This window comes from Trachemys scripta, chromosome 8 (assembly GCF_013100865.1).
Source record: "Trachemys scripta elegans isolate TJP31775 chromosome 8, CAS_Tse_1.0, whole genome shotgun sequence".
NCBI lineage: Eukaryota > Metazoa > Chordata > Testudines > Emydidae > Trachemys > Trachemys scripta.
The window spans coordinates 15,391,403-15,410,982 of NC_048305.1; the positions used below are offsets into that span (position 1 = coordinate 15,391,403).

At 40.4% G+C, this 19,580-nt stretch overlaps 1 protein-coding gene across 3 annotated transcripts; it reads left to right on the forward strand.

Moving 5' to 3' along the window:
- Nucleotides 1–930: 930 nt before the first annotated feature.
- Nucleotides 931–19,095, forward strand: RNF14 (ring finger protein 14). 3 transcript variants are annotated; one of them, XM_034778186.1, is made up of 9 exons: nt 931–1,111; nt 3,953–4,163; nt 4,750–4,912; nt 6,361–6,512; nt 10,420–10,947; nt 11,480–11,708; nt 13,155–13,327; nt 14,810–14,940; nt 16,723–16,780. In XM_034778186.1, the coding sequence occupies exons 3-9, from the start codon at nt 4,759–4,761 to the stop codon at nt 16,778–16,780; spliced, it is 1,425 nt and encodes a 474-aa protein (XP_034634077.1). In that variant the 5' UTR covers nt 931–1,111; nt 3,953–4,163; nt 4,750–4,758. The 3 variants fall into 3 exon arrangements, with proteins under 3 accessions (XP_034634077.1, XP_034634078.1, XP_034634079.1); XM_034778187.1 differs by lacking the exons at nt 931–1,111; nt 3,953–4,163 and having other exon boundaries at nt 4,759–4,912; nt 16,723–19,095; XM_034778188.1 differs by lacking the exons at nt 931–1,111; nt 3,953–4,163 and having other exon boundaries at nt 4,767–4,905.
- Nucleotides 19,096–19,580: the final 485 nt, after the last annotated feature.

Below are 19,580 nucleotides of genomic sequence, written 5' to 3' on the forward strand. Positions count from 1 at the left end.
AGTTTTTTGTTTCAGGCTATAAGAGAGAGAAGCTGGGTGAGGTCCAACAAAAGATATTACCAACTTCCTTGAGTGAGCGAAACAAGCGTTTGAGTTTACACAATATCTGGTGGGATTCCTTTACTTTTGGTAATTTTGCGAAATGAAGAGATCCTACCATTAGAGGCATTTATAATTCAGTTCATTATCTGTTTTAATTTAATGTTGCAATAGCATTTTCGATTAGTTTGACAATGACCCCAAATGCCTGTTCTGAGGGCAGCTGGCCTGTGACCTGCTGCTCTAAGAGGGGGGATCTGCTGTACCCCTCACCCCTGGGCACCACTGGAGAAGTGGGTCCCCAACAGCGGCCTGAGGGGAGTCAGCTGAGGCGCTCCGAGGGGAGCCTGTTTAAACGCATGTCCCACGGCTGCGGGGCTCGCTCAGAGACTCCCAGGCTGAGCTCTATGCAACACCGTTTGGACTGAAGTCACGTCGACGGCTGCAGACGGGCTCTTGCTGCGCGGAGTTGCTTCTGTTCGGAGCCGTTCTTGCTCCCCGGGCCCGCTTAATCCCGAGCGCTCCGTAGGGACGTGTGCAGCCGGGCCCAGGCGCTGCCAGGCCGGGGCAACACACAGGCCGGCAAGGCCAGGCTGCGCGCTGCCTAGCCGATCACCTAGCAACCTGCAGCGCGGGAGCCCTTTCTGCCCCTGCTCTCCAGACTCGCAGCTACGGAAAAGCCAAGCTCGGGTCCCGCACGCCTCCGCCTCCTCAAGCCCGCGCGGGCGGGGCTGGGCACAGCCGAGGGCCGCTCGGATCTTCCCCTCAACGTGTGTCGCCAACCGGCGGCTTCCCCCTGCCCTTGGGTCACCAGCGGCCCAGTCCCGCTCCGCAGGGCCCGCCTCCCTCCTCTAGGGGGCGCCGGCTCCGAGCCACGCTGCTTAGCGCTCAGCCCGGGCCGCTCTAGGGCCCGGCTGCGCGGTGAGGGGCGGGCAGGGTGGAGGCTGCCCGCGGCCCAGCTGAGAGCCGGGGACAGGGAGTCGCGCGGAGTAGATCCAGCCGCTTTCTGCGCCTCGGCTGGGGCCTAGGGGCCGGCGCTGGGAGCGGAGCGTGCGGGCCGAGGAGCGCAGAGGTGGGAGCGAGCGAGAGGCCGGGATATGGGGGCGCTGTGACGGCAGGGCGGGGCGGGACTGAGGAGGTGGGGGGCGATGTGGGGCGGCCTGGAACAAGGGCTGGGGGGCAGCGGTGAGGGGAAAGTCGGGGTTGGGGCAAGGGTGGGAAGTGCTGAGGGGCTGGCTAAGGGAAGGGTGGAGGGGCTGGACGGGGGGGGAGAGGGGCTGGCTGGGGGGGGACGGTGGGGAACGGGGCGAGGAGAGGGGCTGGCGGGGGGGGGGGAGACAGTGAGGGGCGGGGAGAGGGGCTGGCTGGGAAAAGGGTTGGGAAAACTGGCTAAGAATCAAGGGCTTGACTCTTCTGTCCTAAGTCCTATTGGGGTTACCTGCTAGGGGCGCACTTCCCAGGCCAAAAGTCTCCTTTCAAATACTCTCTGTTCCTTCTCGTTATCTCACAACCCTTTCACCTTGCCTGTGAGAGTCGTCCTTACCCTGGGTGATGCGTGTTCTATGTCTGACACTGCTCTGGAGTTTGTGGGCTCTGTGGCGTTAACTCGACTTGTCTACCCTAGAGTTAACGGCTCCAGCAAGAGCGGCCACACTGGGAGTTGGAAATACTACTTGAACTGCACAGTGTGATTGCGTGAGCAGCTGAGAGGTTGTTTGAGTTGAGCTGTATCTCCTTACAGGCCAGCCAACTTGATTTAAAAGTGTCACTGCACTTGAGTTAAGGTCTGTGTGCGTGGACAGGTGTTGTGTTAGGGGCAACGCTTGAGTTATAACAGCTGCAACAAAGACAAGCACTAAGGGCATGGCTACACTTGCAGATGTAGAACGCTGTGAGTTAAACCTGCCTTGGTAGAGCACAGTAGGGAAAGCGCTGCAGTCTCTCCACACTGACAGCTTCAAGCACACTGGCGTGGCCACATTTGCGGCACTTGCAGCGACATTGGGAGTGGTGCATTATGTGCAGCCATCCCAGCATGCAAGTGACTGCAATATGCTTTTCAAATGTGGGGGGTGGAGTGGAGTGTGACCGGGAGTGTGTTGTGTGTTTGGGGGGTTTTTGGGGTGCTGAGTGTGTGTGAGGGTGCTGTCTTGTAAGTTCAGCCACACACACACCCCCCACACACACATACTCAAAGCAAACAATAAATGTTTGCTTTTTCCCAGAGCTTATAAGCAGCCGGCTTCTCTGAAAAGGAGCTTTGAAAGGGCATTTCTGCATTCTTGCAGCCGATTTCACAACAATGACAAGAGTGACCACTTGACTTAAGAATGGGATGTTTCCGGAGGCTGATCACAGCGCAGTAATGCAACACCTTGTTCACACTGGCGCCGCGGCGCTCTGGTGGCACAGCAAACATTATTCCACTTGCCGAGGTGGAGTACCAGTAGCGCTGTAGCTGCCGAGTCAGAGTGCTCTATGTGCCTTGCCAGTGTGAACGGAGAGTGAGCTAGGGCACCCGGGGCTGCTTTATTGTGCTGTAACTCACAAGTGTAGCCAAGGCCTAAGTGTTGCAGGAGCTGGAGGCCATGTTTGCTTTACAGTGGCACAGCTACAGTGCTGCCGCTGCGCCACTCTAGTGTAGACGCTTCCTACAATTGAATTTTTTTGTTGGTGTAGTTAATTCCCACTCAGAGGTTATAGCTAGGTCAACAGAAGAATTCTTCAGTTAACATAGCCATAGTCCTCAGAATATGTAACTTCTTGCAGCACAGCACTGTAGCTAGGTTGATCTAATGTTTTTGTGTAAACCAGGCCTGAGATTATATCTACGCTGCAACCAAGGTGTAATTTTCGGCTTGTGTAACATAGCAGCAGAGACATGTCAGTGTGGGCTACTAGTGCAAGTATATAGCCTGGAGACCACAGTGGGCTTCAACAGCCCAGACCACTACGTCTTTGCTACTTTCTTAAGTAAGATAGTTAGATTAAAGCTAGCCTGGATACGTCTACACAAGATGTAAATTATGCCTCTGGTTGCAATGTAGGCATAGCATGAGACTAGAAAGACACAGTCAGTCTTTTACAGCTGAACTTCACTAATTTGTACTGATGATTGAAAGCTCCTTTGCAAATTAATAAGTAAACAAGTCGTGAAATCAAGGGCATTGTATCACAAAATGTACTTTAATCATCACTTTTGAGAGTTGTAGCTTAAACTATGTATTATTTGTTTTGTTTGGAAGCATGGTGAGAGGGAAGCATGCAGGTCCTTCGGAGAATTGTCATTCTGTTGCATTAGCCAAGTGAGAGTTAGCAGAGTTCTTTATATGCTAGGCACAGTGATATGTTAAAGGAAAGGAGTGATTTCAGATTTACATAATTAAAACTCTGAGTTTCCTAGTGTGTAAGGGTTTGAATTGGACTTGTATCTCTCTGTTTTTTGTTTGTTTGTTTTTTAAATGCACCTTTCTTGGTTATATTTACAAAAATAGAAGTGTATAAGAATGGACTTTTTTCAAAAGTATTATTTACTCATTTGAATCTCATGGATAACTTCAAATGGTTTGAAACAGATCTCCTCCAACCCATCACTATTTACCAGTGAGCAGTTTTTCTGAGCTGTAATAAGGTAAGCCCCCAATCCTGCAATTGGATCCACTAGCATGGAACCCCATTGACTTCAGTAGGACTGTGCTCAGCCCAGGGGTCTGCACTAATAGATCCAATTGCAAGATCAGGGCTAACATACATCATTGAGATGTGTACTATGGAAACTTTAAAAACAAACAAACAAAAAACCTCTATGTCATTGAGTGTGCATGCCAAGGCTCACTTGAGTGAAACAGTTGATGATAGCAGCTCATAATGGAAATGCTGAGAGGATTTTAATCTCTCTAATTTTTTGTTATAGGCAGCAGACAAATACTGAGCTTCATCACCATGCCTGCCCTGGCAACAGAACCTACAGTCTTCTTGCTTTCCCACAGAAAAAACTTGTGACTCCCAGTTCCTTCTGAAGAATGAGCAGTGTCTGTGCCCTGGCCTTACTAACGTGGCTGTGCAGGGTCACTAACAGTACCTGCAACTCTAGTTGCTACTGTTTTGCAATTGTAACTGAAAAGGTAATGAAATTGCAAAGATTTTTTTAAAAGAGCTCCTTTAAATTGTTTACTGAAACGGTATAGAAATGCACCAACATGATGTCTGTTTGAGGTCCGTGTGTTCTTGCTTGTCATTTGAAATAATTGTAATCAAACTATATTTTTAGATGTACCTGGTAGGTGATAGTCAGTGTACTGAAAGAGAGCTACACTGTTACTACTTCCTTTCCCACTCCTGTCTTTGTCCCTTCTTTGGTCTGTGGTTTCCATCTCAAGCATTAACAAAGTGTCATCTTGATACTATTAACACTCCATTGCACATTTCATTCTACAGTGTTCTTCAGCCTCTGACTTTCTAAGGGTTGGTCTCTCATTATCAACGTTTTGAAGAGAACCATTTTTTATAACTTTAAAATTGCCAACAAATGATAGACCACGTGCAGGATCTTTAACCTGAAGAAAGAGTACTTATGTTTGGTAGTGTTTTCATGTTTTATTGTTTCTTCTAAATTTGATTCCAATAACATTAAATATATACATTAACAGACCATTTGACTTTTCTGTTTAGTCCTAACTGATTTGTTGGTTGGTTTTCTTGATTCTGCAGAGAAGTTAAATGTCTTCAGAAGATAAGGAAGCTCAGGAGGATGAGCTGCTGGCTCTAGCTAGTATTTATGATGAAGATGAATTTAAGAGGGCAGACTCTGCCCAAGGAGGAGAAACAAGAATTTGTCTGGAGTTGCCCCAAAACTTCAAAATATTTGTGAGTGGTGAGTCCAGATGTTTTGCATTATCTTGAAATTAGGTTTTATTAAAATAGTCTGTATTTTCCTACACATGTTCCAAAGGTGGTTACCCAAACATTCTTCATTTTCTCTTCTTAGAACTTTGAGTCATGAACAATTTATAACAAATTACAGCTGGGATGGGTATCACTCATACCTATAACTTCACAATGTTATTCTTGCTTTAAGTATTTGCATATTATTCTTAAAGATCAAAACTAAAGAGGATGGACTTTTAAATTTCAAATATAGTAGCTTCCTAGAATGGAATTTTTAATGGTTTGTTCAAATTACTTGCTAAGGAGAATTCATCTGTAGTGTTTAAAAATACTTTTTTTTTTCTAAAATATTTTAAATTAAAGTTGGAATATTTTTGTGTGAATTGAGCATTCATTAGACCATCGGGGACCCTTGGAGCAAACAAGTCTACGTCTTTAAGTGTTATTTTCATGTCCATCTGGTGTGCTTTTGCATTTCTGTAGTGCCTGAGACCGTGTTTTGAAATATTAGTTAAAAAACACTGTCAATTTAAAAATGATACTTCTCTTTGGAAAAAAAAAATTGCATACTGTTACAGGTAACACCGAGCATTACTATAACTCTCAGTTTCAATAAAATATTATTTTGTATTTGTTCAGGTGATTTAATTTGTTTATCTGACACCATTGTGCATGTGTAGCTGTCTTCCTTGGTTCCCATATGCAGTCATTCAGTTTCTCTTGTTTGTATGGGTCAAATTCAGCAACACAGGTAACAAATAACAAACCCACACTTTTAAACATTTGGCAGAGGAACTTGAAATTACCTTTAACTCCGTTTTTAATTTGACTATTTTTCAAATTAATTGTGTCCTTTTAAGCTTCCCAATCTGTGAAGTGGTTATTAACTCCATCAGAGATGCCTCTGGTTCAGTTTACCTATTAACTGTTGTTTGCCCAAGATGGTACATTGAAACAGTGACAGATCCACAATGCTGTGCTCTGTCCACTAGACACTCCCGTCTCTGGAAAGTCCTCTGAAATATGAATTTGCTTTTTCTCTAAGGAAAACTGTCACTGATAAATTATCAGAATTAGAGAGGCTTGTTCCTTTTCTTGTTCTTAGAACAACAAAGTATATTTACCCTTATTCTTGAGGATTTGCCTTTCCAGACTATCTGGTTTGTGATTTATCTGACAGGTCATAGTACTAGCAAAGTCAATATTCACTGATTCAGCCTCCAGCACACAACTGTTTATGAAATGTTATAGCACTAAAAAGGCACATTGTTTACTTAAATTTTTAGTTTAACTGGTTTACTCAGACTTATCAAATGAAAAGAGGTTTCTTGGAAACTTTATCTTGCAGTTAAATTTCATTAGGCTGCAACACCTATAATCATAGTTCTATTGATCTTTCTCTCAACTTGTATCAATCAATTGTCTTTGGTTCAGGAAGTCCCACAGAGTGTCTTCAGAACAGTGGATTTGAATACACAATTTGCTTTCTGCCTCCACTTGTATTGAATTTTGAACTCCCACCAGATTACCCATCAGCCTCTTCGCCCGTGTTCACACTCAGCAGCAAGTGGCTCTCCCAGACCCAGGTTTGGTTTAAAATCTTTTTGACACTTCTTGTACCTTTCAGGAACATAAAAAAAATTCTTTATAATTAATACTCTAATAGTTGTAAATGCAGCAGGTGAAGGAATAGTTGCATAGAACTTCGCTTTTAACATCCAGGTTGTTGGAGGAAACAATTAGCGTCATGAAGTGTAATACATACTTCTAATGAATTGTATAAGAAGTAGTTTTTATTGGTGCCCTTTGCCAACAGTCTTTTTCTCTTCATGCTGCAAGATTCTTAAGGATAAAGGATGGGATTTTCAAAAGTATCTTAATTACTTAGGTGCACAAGTCTCATAGAAAATCAATAGAATTTAGGCTGCTAAATTCTATTTGGGTAAAATTTAGGGTAAAATTTTTAAAAGCATTTAAGTGACTTAGGAGCCTAAGTCCCATTGACTGTCAAAGAAACATAGGCTCTTAAGTGCTGAAGTCATTTTTGAAAATGTGACTGTTCCTAAGTCACTTATGGCCAGAATTTTAAAGGTACTAAAGATGCAGAGAGATGCATAGTGGTATTTTTAGAAGTGCCTAGGTGATTAACTCCCATTGATTTCAATGGGTATTAGGCACCTAACTTGCTTTAGGCGCTTTTGTAAATCTTACTGGGTGCTTATCTGCATCTATTGGCACCTATTTGGAAATCTGGCCTTTAGGCACTTTTGAAAATCCCAATCATAGCGATTCGATGTCCTGTTTCATCTCTGCTTATATCCTGTGCATTATAGAGTAGGTACATGTGAATATGTATATACTGTGCTGTGCAAATACAGCCTATATCTGAAAATCTTTTGTATTGTGTGTCATGAGACTCAGGTGCCTTCCACCATTTAAGAAGGGCAGGTATTAATGTATACTCGTTCTTCTTGAAATACTTTTTTTTACTATTTAAGAGTAAGATATTGTAAAATATTTTCTTGAAGAACAAAAATTTTTAGTGAAAGAACACATAAGTGCATTGTATTTTTAAAATCTCTGGAGAGAGACATAGCTCTGTCAATAGCAGCTAAAGATCTTGAGATCCAAAGGCTGATAAAGGCAATACTAGATTAAAGAGATGCTGTTAGGATTGATAGCCCCAGAATTTAACCTGCCTTTTCTGATGTTAGTAAACATGTGATGCTATTAACCCAGCATTTGTGAGCAATCCAAAAATAACAATCCAGGATGCATGTGTGGATAGAGAGCAGTATTCACTGAGGACACTTCAATTTCAAACTTGCAAGAAAGAGAGCAATTGGATTATAAAAATAATGTAACTTTAAAGCATTTTAAATTTGCTTATTCAAAAACACATTATCAGAACGAACTGTGTATGAGGTGTATACATTTTTTTTAAAAATTACACAAACCAAAAACCTGCATTAGATAGTGAGATTATACAGGACAACAACCCATATCATTTCATAGGTGGAAGAATGCATCCATTATGTTTGGGTACAGTGGGTATAACACATCTGGATACTTCCAATTGAACTCTTTATTATTGCATTAGCTATTTCTAATGTTGCTGTGTATTTGCAAAATAGCTAGTATTCCTTGAATAAAAATTGTCTAACATGCAGCTATATCTGTTACATTCTTTGCTGTGCAGCAGTGAGTTTATATGAAAGAAGCATGTCATCTAGATTTTTTCCCATAAATGAACTAAAATTTCAGTTGCATAGGCCTTTATTTCTTGTATGCTATTATTGTATTACAGTAGTATCTACAGGCCAGCTCCATTGTGGTAGTCAGTGTACAAATAATTCCAGTGAATATTGTGATCAAAACATTGTGCCTGATCATGCAACTAATAGACTGAGCACCTAGAGTTCATTGCTGAGCAGTGGAGAATTTAGTAAGAGCAACACAAACCTTGGTATGTGGAGGGGTGTCCCTTCGTAAATTATACTTTGAGTTATTAAAGTTAACATTTATTTTCCTTCGATAGCCTGCTGTATAAGAGATAAGGGAGGAAGCTAGAGAATCAGTTTCTTTCCATAGATTAGGCTTTTTCAGAGAAAATATCATCCAACTAACATGTCCGGCTTTTAGTCTTTGGGAAATGTGCACTCAGGTGAGGTGATCACATTTGAGTTAACTTGACTTTTTTACTGAAACAGCAATAATCATTGTCTGAATTAATATGCAGTAATTGTAGCATGAGCTGTTTCAATGCATGAGCAGTGATTGGTTAGTATAATTTGGAAGAGACAAACTAAAGGTTATGAATGGGAACGTGCTAATTGGCCAAGAATTCAGACTGTCTTCAAAGTGCACTGCTGCTAGTGAACTAACACTCAAAACAAATAAAGCTAGTTGCAAGATAAGCAGAATACTCGTATCCTAACTATGTTTAAATTACTAAGGTAATTATATAAAATGGGAATACTAAAAGTTCACTGCAAGTCAGGCAAAAGTAGAAGAGGGGGAAGTCTCTGGTACAAAGCAGATGTCTATTCCAGTACACAACATTAGAATGTGTTCAGTGTTTGATAATGAAAGCCCCAAAGGCAAATGCTCTATGAATTAGTGCAGGCATGTAATATCTATTGTATATACAGATTTTAATGTTTTAAATAACACAATTAAAGTACATCAGATGATAAAACACTTAAAGCATTATACGTAAAACCAGAGGTGAGTAGTTGGCTGAATCTTGAATTGACTTCCAAATGTGCTACATTTAGTCCAGTCAGAATAACGAGGCTGACTTCTTTCATTAACCTCAGAACTTCAAAGTTGAGATTGTAAATATGCATCATAGTTACTTTGTTTTTGTTGTTCACTAAAAATAACTTCCTCCTGTAACCCAAAATATCTAGATCAGTATGTAGGTCTGGCAGTAATTAGTGTTCTTACCTATTCACTTGAAAGGAAATGAGTTCTGATTATGCTACAGGTGGCTTTTAATTTATAAGTTTAAACGTAACTGCAAAGCTGGTGGGAAATTAGGTGTCCATTTTTTCTGCCTTATGATTTATGAAGAAGGCAAGATATTATTCAAAATTAGTTTTTCCTGTATGTGTTTTACTTTTGAAATTGAGGCTTTGTCCTACCCCATCTTTCCTGGAAGATTCTGTGGACCAATGGAAAATTTGGATATCAGATTATCAAGCAAGTGAAAATTGATTTAAGAAAGAAGGGGAGTGATTTTAACTGACTGTTTAAAACTTCTGTTCTATGTACGTATTTAATTCAGACATGCAGGGAGCAATTGGAAGGAAAGGTATATTTAAGATTGAGCACCCTGACAATTAAGGACTCAAAAAAAAAAAAAAAAAAAAAAAAAAAAAAAAAAAAAAACAGAAATCCTGCCCAATGTATAGTTGAGTCCTCAATTAAAAATAGGGAAGACAAGACCTGACATTCTGATATTTCTGAGGGAAAATCCATCAGGAGAGAGACTTGAAAACAAACTATTCAGGCTTTCTTTAAACATAAAAAGGCCGGGCACCAGACATATATTTTAAAAATATTTTAGCTAGGTCACCTTGAAGCAAATGTTATTTAATCTGTTCAGTAAAGCATATAGAACTGTGTTATCTAAGTTACTTATCACATCATATGATTTTTATTTCTAAATCTACATTTCTTAACAATTACTTGCAATACTTTCTAATATTTTGTAATGCAGTTGAGTTTTTCTGTCTAGCATAAGGTGTAGACTGAGGATTTATGCTTTGGAGGTTAGCAAGTGATCAGGTGAGGATGTAAAGTGATGCTCTCTTATTATTTCCCAATGAGTACAAACAACAAAGACCCTGTTAAACTAAATTAGTTCATGGCCTAAATTTGAAATCTGAAGCTACCATATTAGAGGGAAATTGTTCTAAGATGAGTCAGGAGTTGCTGGAAGATGGAGCTGTTCTTTTTGGGTTCTAAGCTCAAACTTTTCTTTTCTAGCTTACTGCACTTTGCAAGCACTTAGACAACTTGTGGGAAGAGAACCGAGGCTGTGTGGTCTTGTTTGCCTGGATGCAGTTTCTTAAGGAAGAAACACTAGCTTACCTGAACATCACCTCCCCGTATGAACTAAAAATGTGCCATCAAGAAAATGGGCAGAGCAGGACATCTCTGTTTCCTCTGAACTCTGAGCTGGATGGTTGTGGCGCAGCCGGTGCTGCAACAGCACAAGAAGAAATCCTTGATGAAAGAGCTATACAGGATGTGGAGTCTCTGTCAAGTCTGATAAGGGAAATCTTGGATTTTGATCAGGCTCAGCAGAAAAAATGCTTTAACAGTAAGATGTTCTTGTGCAGCATCTGTTTTTCTGAGAAGCTGGGTAGTGACTGTATGTACTTCATGGAGTGCAGGCATATATACTGCAAATCCTGTTTAAAGGACTACTTCGAAATTCAGATCAGGGATGGTCAGGTCCACTGCCTCAGCTGTCCAGAACCAAAGTGTTCTTCTGTTGCTACTCCTGGCCAGGTAATAGCAGAAGTATATAATCAATGCATGCACACCTCTAGCTTACTAATAAAGCTGAATTGTATATAATTGATTTTTGCTCAAACCATAGTAATTAAAGCACAGTTTTTTCATGCTACCCAGAGGCCACTTACATGCTCCTGAGTTAAAATTTTTTGCCCACTATTAGTTTCAGATGTCTTGAACACCGATTTGAATTAATATGATCCCACTTACTGTGCTAATTGTTTTCACTATGGGACTCTAAACTGTCAGTGCCAAGGATTTGAATTGCTAGTGAATCTGTTCTTCAGAATATTTAAGATGACCATGCAAAGAAGCTGCAGATTTAATGAGAGTATCATCAATAGCTTGTATACTTTCTCTCTGATTGTTGCAGTAATCTCCTGATCAGAATGAGAGTCATGTTTAAAATGTGCTAAAGCAAATTCAAACTAGTTGTTGGTACTCGTGTCCTAAAGTTTTTTCTACCAGAGCTAATAGATTGAACATCTGAATCCAGCAAATATAATGTTGTTTGATCTTTGTTTAGGTTAAGGAACTGGTTGGAGAGGAGTTGTTTGCACGTTATGACCGCCTACTTCTGCAGTCCAGCTTGGACTTGATGGCAGACGTGGTATATTGTCCTCGTCCATGCTGTCAGACTCCAGTGATGCAAGAGCCAGGTTGCACCATGGGCATATGTTCCAGTTGCAACTATGCTTTCTGTACCCTCTGTAAAATGACTTATCATGGAGTCTCTCCATGTAAAGTCACTGCAGGTGAGTTGCACTGTTTTGGAAATGGAACACAAAGTGAATTGCAGCTTTCATTGTAGAATACAGTGACATTAAGTAGATACTCAGAAACATTTCTACTTCTGTATCTGCTATAGTAAGGGGTAAGTGAGTTGACACCTCCGTCTGTGTGGTGGGACTCTGTGTAATGAGGATGAGAGGTTAAATGTAGTTGAAGAGCTGGCCTCTGCCCTGAAGAGTTTACAGTTGAATGTCTAGACATGCTGCAACAAGTTAGATGAACAAATGACACAGTTAAGAAGGACAATGGTTATGGCATTGTAGTTGCTCACTATACCCATTTGTATATCTTGAGGTTTTTAAAAACAAAATTATTATTGATAACTTAGAGGGAAATATGATACACAGGATACATTCCGGTTTCCCACAGTGACTGGTAGCAGATGCTTGAGGGTAGGTGCAAGAAACCCTAAAGTGGACATTTATGGAATAACATGTCCACAGGAAGTTTCTTCCAGCCTTTGAGGAGTTTACCCATATGCCATGAAGCATGAGGGTTTATATTCCAGACATTTTAAAATCCATACTAATGTAACTCAAGATATTAGCTATATAAATGTCCATTCCTTTTTTTAAATCTTGTTGAGCATTTGGCCTTGATGTCTTGTGATAGAGTTCCACTAAATGTATGGTGTTAGCAAAAAATATTTCCTTGCATCAATTTTTAATATGCTACCTATTTCAATTTTGACAGTCCTTATTACAAGAGAGGGTAAATACAAGTGTCCAATCTACCTTCTTTCTACTGTTCATTCTGTATACCTTTATCGTGTACACTCTTATTTTTCTCCCCTCTGAACTAAACAATCCGAATCTTTTCAGTCTCATGTCGTATGATTTTTTTCCCTCCGTGCCTGTAATTGTTTTGGTCACAAACCTTTTATTTCCACTTTAAGTTTTTTGAGGTAGGGTGACTAGAACACAGCATTCCCAGTGAAGGTGATTCATATGATGGAATTGCAATATTTTCAATATAAACTTTCATTCTGTTCCTCATGCATCCTACCATTTTGTTGCTTTTTTAACTGAAGCTGCATATTGAGCAGATATTTATGAAATAACAAGATGTTCCTTGTACTATGTTTGAGAATCTCAAACATAACATGTTTTTTTAAAAAGTATAAAGTACTTGTCCCTGGTGTGTTCTGTTTTGTGGTCCTGGAGTTTCCACAGCTGAGAGGTGGTAGATTATACTAGTATCAGCAGCTGGGTTGAACTTCTGGGTGTCTGTTGCTGCCTCATTCTCCTATCAAAGTTATTGGAATCCTCTTGACCCTTGCAATCTTTGGAATCTCCTGAATTATGTTTACAATGAGTTTGGCTCGTTGGCTTAGCTAAGAGTGTGACTTCCATATGCAGTGTGGTATGTAAGGTTAATGTGTTTTTCTGTGTCTTTATTTCACTCCTTAGAAAAGCTAATGGATTTGCGTAATGAGTACCAAGAAGCAGATGAGGCCACTAAAATATTTTTGGAGCAGCGCCATGGCAAAGGAGTGATTAAGAAAGTGCTTGAGGAGATGGAAAGTAAAGAATGGCTAGAAAAGAACTCAAAGGCCTGCCCTTGTTGTGGCACTCATATAGAGGTGAGTGTATTGGGCCAAACTTGGAGAATCACATTTGTTCTTAATTGTTACTGTCCTATGTTGCTAATGCGATTCACTATGGGGACCAGTGCCAGGGAATTAGGACTTTCATTTGTAGGGTCCGTATGATTCCATTTGTGCCTCATCCCTGCTGCTGGCTACTCTAGTCTTACTTTTGAGTGTTACATTTAATAAAAAGTAGGTATTTTCAGTTTTTAAAGGTATTCATCAGTAGTTCCCCAGGTGCTGGGTAATTGCCAGCAAACAATTCAGGAAAAAGTGAGGTTTCTAGTGTGTTTAGTAATGCAGCCAAATAAAGCTTCTGTGACACAGGCTACTGGTTCACAAACAGGAAACGACATTCACCAATATTGTAGACTTACACTTGTAATAGAGCTTGTCCTCACTTCTGCAGCCAGCAGAAGCAGTTGGCATTACAGTAAGAAGAAACTCCTCCTGTGGGTACACATCTCCTGAAACCAGATTGAAGTGACGACATGCAACAGACCTCACAAGGATACTAGATTTTATGGTCTGTTTTCTGTTTTGGTTGAATCAGGCTCCCTCTACCACAAGGCAGGCAGTATTCCGCAGACACCAGGGAGATTCTCTTGCTACCAAATATTCCGTAAACTAGGCAAAAGTGTACTGAGCTGGGAGCCAAAAGATCATAATTTCAAACCTCACCTCTCCTGATTGCTGTTAAAATCTGAAATGAATGGAAATACTGTTATTGACCATGGCCTTGTATCCCAACCCTAGAAGGCAGTCAAGTATTCATCTCCCATTGTGCAAATAAATTAACAGATTATCCAAAGTCACTTCAAGGAGAATTGGGAAGAAAACAGAGGTCTGTAATATAGCACAATCAAGTTTTATCCACTATGCATCATTGCTTTTCAGGCTAATATGCCAAAACTAGGTATTTTGATTATCCTATCTAACCAGTGCGTGCCAGTCCCTTTCCAGAGTCAGAGATAGAACCCAGAAATCCTGATGTAGTATTATACTGCTGTCTAACAAATAGCTGTGTACCTGTCTGGCATAATTGTCTTAGGTAACTTAGCTCCCCCCTTTAGTGGCTAGTCCACATGGAGGATAATTACTCCTATAATTCAAGTAGGCAGAGATCTGTGCTGGGGATCTGAAGATCCAGCGCTCAGGCCCAGCTGGTGACCTTATTGTTGAATGAAATAACTGGTGATGAAAAGTTATTTCTTTTGAATAAAATTGTTCGTTTATTCATACAGTGGGTAAACAGCCTATAAAATAATCTTTTATAGTTTAAAATTTTTGTAGTCTGTCAAAGATGGTGTGACGTGTAGTGAAATACTGTACAGATGTTCCATTTCTGAAAATACACATTTCTATCGTTTGTCGCATACTGATTGCTGATGTTGCACAAAGGCAGGTTTGAAGGCTTAGAAGTGACATGAGATATGGTTGATTCTTACTACTATTCCCTGTTTGTTCCCCCACCAGAAACTAGATGGTTGTAACAAGATGACATGCACTGGCTGCAGGCAGTACTTTTGCTGGCTTTGTATGGGTTCTCTGTCTAGGGCGAACCCATATAAGCACTTCAATGATGCATCCTCCCCATGCTTTAACCGGTACGTATTCACGATATATGCCCTCAAACACAATACAAGCTCCATATGTATAGCATTTTTCTTGCAAGCCCCTCCCCCCAATTATTTTTTCACTTAATTATATAGCTAGTTACAAAGTTAAAATACAAATGAGAGAAATTTTGAGATGTAGGCAAAAGAATAAAATGTTTTCAGATATGATTTGAAATATGGTATGCCTTTGAGGGATTTTTTTCCCCCCTGTTGTTGGAACAGTTCATTTTCATATATAGGTGCTCAGATATCACAGTGGTGAGTCTGGTATAAATATGTAGGAAGGCAGCAATAAAGGAATTGCAGAACTGGAGGCTAACGCCATCAGCATTGGGATTGTGAGGAAGAATAGAAGAGATCATTGCTACTTGGGTAGATGGTAGGGGAAGTGGATGAGAGGTATAATAGCATGAAAGCTTGGTTCACTGACTTGCATTGTGTGTCTTGCTAATCAAGCAGGATCGAAGAATTCTTTGCAATTATATTTCATTCCTAGATCTTTCTGTGCATGTATAATGTACCCCTCACTGTGGTATGTAGGTGTCATATCAAATGAATACTAAGACCACATTTTTCATCCCTCCATTGCTTATTCTGCTTTCTTAAGTGGATGTGTTCAGTAATATTTATCTCCAGAGGAAATGTTGCTGGTCATTGTGCAGCCATTTTTGAAGTAAATGCTGTGCAAAGAGGAGTGTCATGCATTATGCTGTAAAGGCAGCAAGACGTGAACTCTTCCTAACCTCTGGTGGTAGGAACTTCCCAGCAACAGGGCGTTGGCTGTAGCTCTGGGCTTCATCAGCCTCAACAAAACCTTTGATCATAGCAGATTTTAGCAAAGGAGACCAATGTCTTATCGTAGCCAGGCTTCCAACCATTGAGGGCTTTAAAGATTAGCACTAGGACATTGAGTCTCTTATATTAGACATTGTATTGATGCTTCCATGGGAGGGAATAGGAGTCAGGACTTCTGAGTTCTATTCCTTGTTCTCTAATAAATGAAAGTCGGTAGCAAAAGTCAGCTACTTTCTGTGCCTCAATTTGCCTGCTTGTAAAATGGGGAAAGGATCTATGTTCAGAGAATTGTTCGTGACTGGCTTATGCTGGTTGGCTGTCTGCTCCAACCCTCCCTCTTCCTCCCCCACACTCTCTTCTCCTCTCCTCTCTTCAGTTTCACTCCACAGCTACCCTTCTCTCCTTCCCTGCCCCACCCCTTTACCCACCTTCCCTTCAAAGTTCCATCTCCCTTCTCTTTTCTTTCCATTTAGCTTATTCCCTCCTAATTTAAACCCACACCCCAAAAAATAGATTAATCATTGAACTAATTTGATGTGTTTGCAGCATCACATTTTTCACTCTGCTTGTGTGTTACACCCCGTTCTCCTATCCTTGTCCACTTAGATTGTAAACTCTTCAGGACAAGGTACTCTCTACTACTGTGTTTGGACAGTGCCTAGCACAATGGGGCTCTCTTCCCGTTTGGTCTTAGGCACTACCATAATAAAAATGATTAATAATAATACTCTCTGGGATCTTTAGAGGCTTAATTATCATTATCATTTATTTTTATTACCATAGTGCCTAGGAGCCCTAATCATGGACCAGGACACCATTGTGCTAGGCACTGTTGTTTGAGTCAACTTTGGGCTGTTGCAATGCATGCTTTTCAATGAAATGACAAAAATAAAGACGCTGCAAAGTTCAAATCATAGTTTCAATTTCAAGTTGCTGTTCAGTGATTCCTAATACAGATTCTTGCCTGTCTCACAGGTTGTTTCAAGCTATGAATGTTGATGGTGACTTCAGGGATGCTGAAGATGAAGACTAGTTATGTTCTGTATCACCTAAAGCTGAAGAAACCAGAAATGAATCTCTTCTGCTTACGTCAAGTTTGTTTGCTTTCATATGATGAGTGGTAACACTTCACACTGCAGGCTGCTCACACAACCATTTGGATGGTATTGCCACAAACAGAAGAGACCATTTCCCTCCTCTTCTAGTGGTTTAGGTCCCCCATGTACATGTCCAGTGCTAAATAGAGGGGAACAAACTGTCATCCGAAGGCTTAAAAAATAGTTGAGAAAACTCTAAATACCATAATGTGCCCCTTTTTCTGAAACACATCCTAGAAATTTCTGTTTGGGAATTTCTCCAGGAAGTTTGGCCTTGCAAGGATCTCTGGATTCCATCCTGCATACTTTGCAGTAATCTTTCTTATCGCTGAGATGGGCTAGATGTGCTCTCCCTGGAGCCCTTTGGTGAAGCTTCTTGTGTCCATTGCAGGAAGACTCATTAAACATAGCATAAGAATTTCTCCCCTCGCTCAGAGGCTGAGCCAGTTGCTTTCATAGCATTTCCTGACCTGGATCCAAACTGATTTTTCTGTGGTGGCTCACTGTTCTAACCCAGACACGCTTCACTGGGGTGGTAGAGGTTTATAAATTGCAGAATTTTTGCCCTCCATTCCTTCTCCTCCTGTCCTTCCACCACCACAGAGTAGATCTAATGCCTGGGTCCTGTGTAGACAATTATTGACAAACATTTCCTGTTTTCATAACTCTCACCTTTTTTTTTTATTCAGTTTCAGTAATTAATTTCCATGTTGCTATCATATCTTAACAGGGAAGGAATTTATATGGTCTGGTGATTATTTTCATAATGATGGATATTAAAACAGTCTGTGTGCCCAATCTGTGAAATTCTGTGCAGTGTTTCTTGACTCAGATATTAATGAGGTGCTTAAATAAATAAATAAAAAAGTGACCTCAAACATTGAACTGAAATTTTACAGGTACACAGTCAATTGTGACTTGAATCCCCTAACTGCATATTTTTCCTTCCCAATTTCTAGTTGTTAAAATTTTTTTGTGAAATTAAGTCCTTTGGCCAAAGACCTCTCGATAAATGGCCGGGACTAATGTGCGGCCTTCCAGCTGAACTAGCTCACTCATTCTCACTGTCGTCAAACTTCAAAATAAGAAGTTATTGGAAAAACAAATCTCCCTCCCTGTAGTTTTACAAACAGACTCACATATGAGAACAGGGCTTGGATTACATTTTAGAAATACTTTTCATCTATAAGATGGGCTAGAAAACAGCTGCTTTGACTTTTTAATGAGAAATATACCTTGTTCAAAATAAGACAGCAGGGCCTGAATGGCTCAGGAGCTAGGTAATGATACAGAGAGTCAAGGTCAACTCTTCATATGCAGGTTTGGTTGTTAGTAAATAAATCTTTACTCAGATATCTGTTTAGCTGAATTGAGTAAATAGTTTGAGGCCATTTCTGGAAGGGACAAAGAGTCCCATTACACAACTCGCTATCATGCATGGTAGCCTGAGAGAGATCAAAGATAGAATACGCATGGAGACAGATTCCCCTTGCCTGGAATTGGTCCACCTTAATCTTGGTTGAGGTAGGGGAAGCTTGACTACTCCTGTGTGTGGACTGTTTAATTTGCATTCCAGCACCTTTCACATGCACTAACTTCACCTTTTTAAAAGTAAACTCAATTGTCTTCACAGTTGTGTCCATTATGGGATGTATATCAGCACATAGAAAGTCACTCTACGGAATATATTATTATTCTGCTTCTGGGCAGCAACTGTGATGATCATTTCAGCTGGTAAATTAGCTTAGCTGTTTGTAGTAATCATGTATATTAAAATGGTAATGCCTAGCCCTGGTGCATACCAGGCAAAGTGTTTGCTAGCTCTGTATTCTTTTGCTCTGTTTAAATACAATGATCAAGAATTCAAACCCTAAAGTTAATTCAGGTGGAGGTTTCCTATTTAAGCACTGTTTCTGGAATGTGCTTGTTTCCAATTCAAAATTTTTTATTTTTTTTTAAAACTCATCGTATGGCATATCAAGTATTTGCAGGGAAGGATTATGCATATAGACTGGATAAAGTGTCTGCTTCCTAATCTCTCTCAATCTACCTGTGTTAGTTTGCAAAGCATTATTTGCAGAAATAACCATGAGATGTTATGCAGTAAAGAGGCTGGTAAATTTTTATCCTTTAAAATAATGTTTTAATGGTTCAAATGAGCCTTGTTCCCTCCTTTTTGTAAAAAGGATGTAAATCTATATTACCACGATGAATGTAAGATGGGGATGAATAAATGTTATTTAAAAATGTAGATTATTTGCTCTTATTTGCATCTAGGCTCAGTGCTTTTGCTGCTGATTTCACATCCTTGACATTAACTTTCCATTTCCTTCTGTGGATAATTTGTGATGCTCAATACCGTAGTATATGGTACAGTCTGACAGCTAAAAGCCACGTTTTGGCCTTAGGTCAATCTTTACAGGCATACAAGTTATGGAAGCTGGAATAGTTCTAGCTATTTAACAGTATCTTACTCATAGCTGTTAGAGGGCCCAAGTTATGGTTCAAGCAAAATACTTAATTTTTCTACAGCAGCTCTGTAAACTTTTCTAGCAGGAACATATCTATTTACTGTGTATGGCCTGCTTTAAAAATGGGCCTCCAGTTTTTCTGGTGCAATTTCACACAAATTTAGGATGAAGGCAGAATTCTTGCAACAATGGAAGCTAGCTTGAAGGAGGTGGCTCTGGAATTGAGTAAACATGCTTTCCTGCCTATTTTTACATCCAGAGGTGG

Coding starts and splice junctions, on each gene's coding strand:
- RNF14 (XM_034778186.1), top strand. CDS start 4,759: ATGTCTTCAGAAGATAAGGAAGCTCAGGAGGATGAGCTGCTGGCTCTA. Junction 10,948..11,479: donor CTGTTGCTACTCCTGGCCAG/GTAATAGCAGAA, acceptor ATCTTTGTTTAG/GTTAAGGAACTGGTTGGAGA. Junction 14,941..16,722: donor TCCTCCCCATGCTTTAACCG/GTACGTATTCAC, acceptor CCTGTCTCACAG/GTTGTTTCAAGCTATGAATG.